Source organism: Mustela nigripes, chromosome 4, assembly GCF_022355385.1.
Source record: "Mustela nigripes isolate SB6536 chromosome 4, MUSNIG.SB6536, whole genome shotgun sequence".
Classification (NCBI taxonomy): domain Eukaryota; kingdom Metazoa; phylum Chordata; class Mammalia; order Carnivora; family Mustelidae; genus Mustela; species Mustela nigripes.
The window spans coordinates 153,338,866-153,345,027 of NC_081560.1; the positions used below are offsets into that span (position 1 = coordinate 153,338,866).

At 42.1% G+C, this 6,162-nt stretch overlaps 1 protein-coding gene across 1 annotated transcript; it reads right to left on the minus strand.

Annotated features, from left to right (window-relative positions):
• Positions 1-3: 3 nt before the first annotated feature.
• LOC132016453 (olfactory receptor 6E1-like) lies at positions 4-927 on the minus strand (the record flags this gene model as incomplete). Its single annotated transcript, XM_059397696.1, has 1 exon — positions 4-927. A coding segment is annotated over exon 1 (912 nt), but the record flags the coding sequence as incomplete, so codon positions are not given.
• Between the last annotated feature and the right edge of the window lie 5,235 nt (positions 928-6,162).

Genomic DNA, 6,162 nt, shown 5'->3' on the forward strand with positions numbered 1-6,162 from the left:
CTCCCTCAGAGCCTGGTGGACCTGCTTGTTCCGCAGAGTGTAGATGACAGGGTTCAGCAGTGGGGTCACCACCGTGTTCACAAGGGCAGCTTCCCTGTTGGAGTCCAGCCTGTTCGTTTGCTTTGGTTTCACATATATAAACACACAGCTGCCGTACATCAGTGAGAGAACTATGAGGTGAGAGGAACAGGTAGAGAAAGCTTTCTGTTTCTCCTTGGCTGATGGGAGTCGCAGGACTGTGACTACTATGTTGCTGTATGCAATGGTAGTTATGATAAGGGATGTCAACAAGATAAAGGAAGTGAGGACAAAAGCCAACATTTCAATAGACCTGGTGTCAGAACAGGAGAGATGAATCAGGGGGCCAAGGTCACAGAAAAAGTGGGGGATAATATCGGGGCCACAGAAGGATAACTGGGAAACTGTTACTACCAGCCCAGTGATGAGAGGGAAGGCCAAAGCCAAGCAGGCAGTGACCAGGAGGAAGCAAGTCTTCAGGTTCATGATGGTCGGGTAATGCAGAGGCTTGCAAATGGCCACATACCGATCCAGAGACATCACTGCTATGAGGAGGAAACCTGTTGCTCCCACAAATACAAAGACAAATGCTTGTATGAAACAGGCCAGAAAGGAAATGGTTTGTTTGCCTAAGAGAAAGATGAGCAACAACTTGGGAATAACGGCACTTATGAAACAACACTCCAAGAAGGAAAAGATGCTGAGGAAAAAGTACATAGGTGTGTGGAGCCTGGAGTCAGCACAGGTGACGGTGACTATGACCACATTACCTGCAATGGATGCCAAGTACGCCAGCAGGTGTACAAAGAAGAGGACCTTTCCCAGGTGCTGGATGGCAGGAAACCCCTCCAAGGTGAATTCTTGGACAGTTGTCCAATTCCTCATTTCCATGGGCATTTCTTTCCACAATATCACTGCTGGTTTAACCTACATCAGGGAACACAAAGGTTTTAGAGGAGCATAATTAAGTTATTTGCCTATCAAAGAACGTGGAGAGGCAGATAACAATGTGGTTTAGCGCCCTGGTTGTTGAATCAGAAGGACCTGAGTTCAGTACTAGTTCAATACTGAGTTCTAACTCCTGAAGGATGGGTCTCCTTTAGGGACCTCTGTGAACTTCACTTTCACCCTTTGTAGAATGAAGATGATACGATCTACCTATTCATGTTTATTGAGGATTAATTACGATAAACCATGGAAATCACTTGATAGATGATGCCAATGTTTCCTAAGTGTTCTTCAAAGTCTAAGTGTAATATTATGATCAATAATATAATGCTTAATAGAGCATCATTGGTGGGCAGAGTTATTGACATTTTCATACTTACAAATATTTTATTTTTAGTAATATTAATTTGTAAGTAAATATAACAATAATGTTAATAATACCTCCTTTGAATATCATGTTAATAATACCTCCTTTGAATATCCTCTGTAAAATCTGCAATACATTCTATTGTCTAAGTTGTTTCATTATGATCTGTTGAGGACTTATGCTCGTTCTATGCTGGTCACTGAAGTTCAGTATTTCTATTAGTCTTCACAATAACCATGAGCCCCTTCAATGGAAGCAGAAATTGAAGCCTGGAGAGTTCCAGAGAGCTCTCTGGGACCCATAGCTGGGACTTTAGCTGGGACTTTAGGCAGAATGCCAGAATCTGGAGGATCTGCTATTTCCAAATGCAGTGACAAAATATTTTAAAATGGGATAATATCTATTGTTGATGATCTCTCAATCTTAAGTGAAAGATTAGCTTTATTTATCATAATTGTTTCTACCCTTGGTTAGATTCACTGGTGAGTTACAGACCTGTGGAATGAGACAGGGCTGAAAGAGCAACTACTTTAGCACAAACATTTTATAGAAGAGACTGAAGACTAGAGACATTAGGGGCTGCTCAACTTAAGGTAAGTTGTAAAGCCAGGATTTACCTCCCCTCATCCTCTCTGCAGGGTTCATGCTGGTCATGCTGGTCTGTGATGCAGGTGGGAGTGATAGTAGTTTACAAGATCAACCCACTATTATGCAGGTTGTGCAGGGCACCTGGCATTCATAAATTACTCTTGCATCAAAGCTCCATGAACATTCTTCTCTCTTCAGTCCTTTCAATCAGTAAACTTCTCTCGCGATGGTGTTTGGCTGTAGCATCTCAATGCCAGGCTAAAAGTCTGGTGTGTGGGATGTGTCTCTCTCAGTAATGCACCCTGGGCCAGGTCCTCTGAAGGGAAGCTCATGAATCCAAACTGTTCCCCCTGAGTGGCACAACAAGAAGGAGCTTCCGCTTCTGTTCCTCTTGACCCCATTAAGTCCACTGGGTCACCAGGGTCCATGAAGCCGGGCACACACATGAATCACCTCATTGGGGGCCAGGTTTCCTCTTCTTGCAGTTACTGTCTTGGAAGACACCAAGAGGTTGCTCTAGGCTGCAAGGAAAGGAGAAGGAAATGCATTTTTCACAGCCTTTTGTCCCACAGTGGGGTGAATATGCATCCCATGCTGCCGGTGCTCTGAAGGCCGAAGCCCTGTTTCCATAGCTCAGAATGTTTCATAGCACAAGGCTACATTCAGCTTTGACCACTGAAACCACCGAGGGGAGAAAATTGACTAAAACAACTACATTTCATTGGCTCCAATTCTGGGCTAGAGCTGGACTCCGAGACTGCTTAGGATTCTAAAGAAAAGTCTATCTCTGCCTCCCTCAGTGGGTAGAAGCCCACCTAACATGCAACATTGCTGTCACCTCCTATACTGTCATCTTCTACACCAGTTAGTAGGAGAAGGCATCTTCTTATAGGTTTAGCCCTAGGTGCTACTGAGACACAGGACCTTCTGCAGCAATGCTTTATGTCATGGGCACACCTGCTCCAAGTTATTCTATTGCATTATGGTCCTCCATCATATGCTCACCTTTCAATGTAGAGAAGCATCCTTATTTTACTGCACCAACAGTTAGAAGGTGCTGATATGAAAATTTGAGGCCTCCATAATGTTTTTGCCACAATACTGTTTGGTGACCCAGCAGAAAGGACCTAGCCAGTGAGCAGAGAATGTAGGCCTCCAAATCTTACTAGATGTTGAAGAGACAGGGGCAGAAAGTAAAGGCATGGCTGGTGCCTGGGAACAGTGAATCAGTCAATGTCGAGAACAAGAATTACTGACCTAGCCCTTCCTTATATCTATCTTCCCATTGTCTCTGGTGATAGCGACTCCCAGATGTCCCCACTGATTTTTCACAAGATTTGGAGGAAGTTATATGACAATTTCCCAAGGGTTTTTAAATCCCATGTTCAATATTGCTACTGATTTGAGGTTAACAGTCCAGACTACAATTTTATACAGTGATATTTGCACTGAGACCAGGGCACAGTTGTTAAAAGAACAGACCTTATGGTGAAAAACAGCTGGATTACACCCTGGCATTCATGAGGCTTTTGGGGGACCTCCGCTTTTCTTGGTCAATCATTCCTCATTCTTCCACCAATATTATGATTCTTTTCATTGCATATTTCATCTGAAAAATATTTGCATTGTACTCTCCAATATCCTTGAAAAAAGAAAGTGCACATTATCCTTTTCAGGGAAGAAAAAAATTCTAGGTGGTTTCTGTACTATCTCTAACTTGGCAGGCCCCACTCTTTTTAAATGTATCTGGGATGTGGAACCCCAGATTCTTTCTAAACTTAGAAGAGTATAGATGTGAGCTAGAGGGGGGGAGAAGCTGTATCCATAGCAACCATTGTGTTGGAAAACTGCTGCTTCTGGGTATCTCAGCTGGGCTGCCATGGCAGAAGTGACCCAATTTTTTGTGACCTCTGGTTTCTCATCCAGAGTCCAATAATGGGACAAAACTCTCAAAGTATTTGCTGGCAGCCCTGGAGATACCTGGAAATTTGTCCTGCATGAATCTGCCCTCACCATAATTGGTCTCACAAGGTCAAGGCAATTACTACAGAAACTTTCATGAGTATTCATGTGGGCCCCATCTACCCCAATATACAAAATCATTTAAAAAAATTTTTTTATTTCTTTTCAGCATAACAGTATCATTGTTTTCCACCACACCCAGTGCTCCATGCAATCCGTGCCCTCTCTAATACCCACCACCTGTTTCCCCCAACCTCCCACCCCCCGCCCCTTCAAAACCCTCAGATTGTTTTTCAGAGTCCATAGTCTCTCATGGTTCACCTCCCCTTCCAATTTCCCCCAACTCCCTTCTCCTCTCTAACTCCCCATGTCCTCCATGCTATTTGTTATGCTCCACAAATAAGTGAAACCATATGATAATTGACTCTCTCTGCTTGACTTATTTCACTCAGCATAATCTCTTCCAGTCCCATCCATGTTGATACAAAAGTTGGGTATTCATCCTCTCTGATGGAGGCATAATACTCCATAGTGTATATGGACCGCATCTTCCTTATCTATTTGTCCATTGAGGGGTATCTTGGTTCTTTCCACAGTTTGGTGACCGTGGCCATTGCTGCTATAAACATTGGGGTACAGATGACCCTTCTTTTCACTACATCTGTATCTTTGGGGTAAATACCCAGTAGTGCAATTGCAGGGTCATAGGGAAGCTCTATTTTTAATTTCTTGAGGAATCTCCACACTGTTCTCCAAAGTGGCTGTACCAACTTGCATTCCCACCAACAGTGTAAGAGGATTCCCCTTTCTCCACATCCTCTCCAACACATGTTGTTTCCTGTCTTGCTAATTTTGGCCATTCTAACTGGTGTCTCAATGTGGTTTTAATTTGCATCTCCCTGATGGCGAGTGATGATGAACATTTTTTCATGTGTCTGATAGCCATTTGTATGTCTTCATTGGAGAAGTCTCTGTTCATATCTTCTGCCCATTTTTTGATATGATTATCTGTTTTGTGTGTGTTGAGTTTGAGGAGTTCTTTATAGATCTTGGATATCAACCTTTTGTCTGTACTGTCATTTGCAAATATCTTCTCCCATTCCGTGGGTTGCCTCCTTGTTTTGTTGACTGTTTCCTTTGCTGTGCAGAAGCTTTTGATCTTGATGAAGTCCCCAAATCATTTTTACAATATCTGTCCATCCACACCACACACTTCTACTTTCCATCCAGGCCAAACTTGGACCCCATAGTTATTTTCTCAGTTGGAAGTGAGGGAAAATAAAGAGTAATAGGAGAAGAGTTACAGAAGCTAGAGCAATATGAGACTATATATTTTAATCCTAAAATAAAGGCACATTTGCATGAGGTTTTCATTTTATTCAGTGCTAATTCTTGGTGCAGAAATACCTATCATACCCGAATGAGTCCCTACGGCAACATGATGGTGGGAATGTGGGAGGAAGAGGTCTGTGTTTGATGTTAAGTTTTACAAAGTGGACAAAATGGACAAAGAAAAGGGCTGAACTTACTCTACATTGTATCTAGCATAAGGGGTGGTGAGCTGATACTAAGAAATATTTCTAATTGTCCTTGGTCTATTTTCTCTTTTCTGGACAGTGCCTTCTTGGCTAGTTATTTACCTACTATTTCTTTGTGTTTTTAAGTGATACCTTGATCTCATTTGTTGTGGCTATTTTACTGCATTGCTTGTATTTTGAGTGTTTAATTAGACCATCAGAGTAAGGAAAGGGACAGTTCTTCAAGTTGTATTTGTGATTATCAAATTTAGAAGGATAAAGCACACTTAAATTTATGGATTCTTGTGTTTTCCATTCCGTCCTTCAGCTACTCTTGAAAAATTAGGTTACCCCTATATTCAGGATTTAGATAATGAGAGTATTTTGGTTTGTAGTGTATTTGGTTAATATGATCTATTCCTAGAATGGTTCCAATTTCTAGTATTATATCCCTAAGGGAGAAGGCTAAGTTAAGGCCTGAGGAAAGGTAAATCCCATCATCTACAATATTGTGGGAGAGGGCATAGGGAACGCTCATTTGAACAGAAGTTAGGGATCAGGATGGAGAGAAGCACTCATTAGGCCGAACCCAAGACTGAGGGTGGAGTGTTGGATTATTAATAATACTTTGGCAACCACCGTCCCTTATGAATTTTCCATAAAAATAAGGCAACAATGGCATTGGGGACCCAGAACACATCAATTCTCATCTAGAATTCTCATTAGTATCATACCCAATATCTATCTCTCCACATAAGCAAA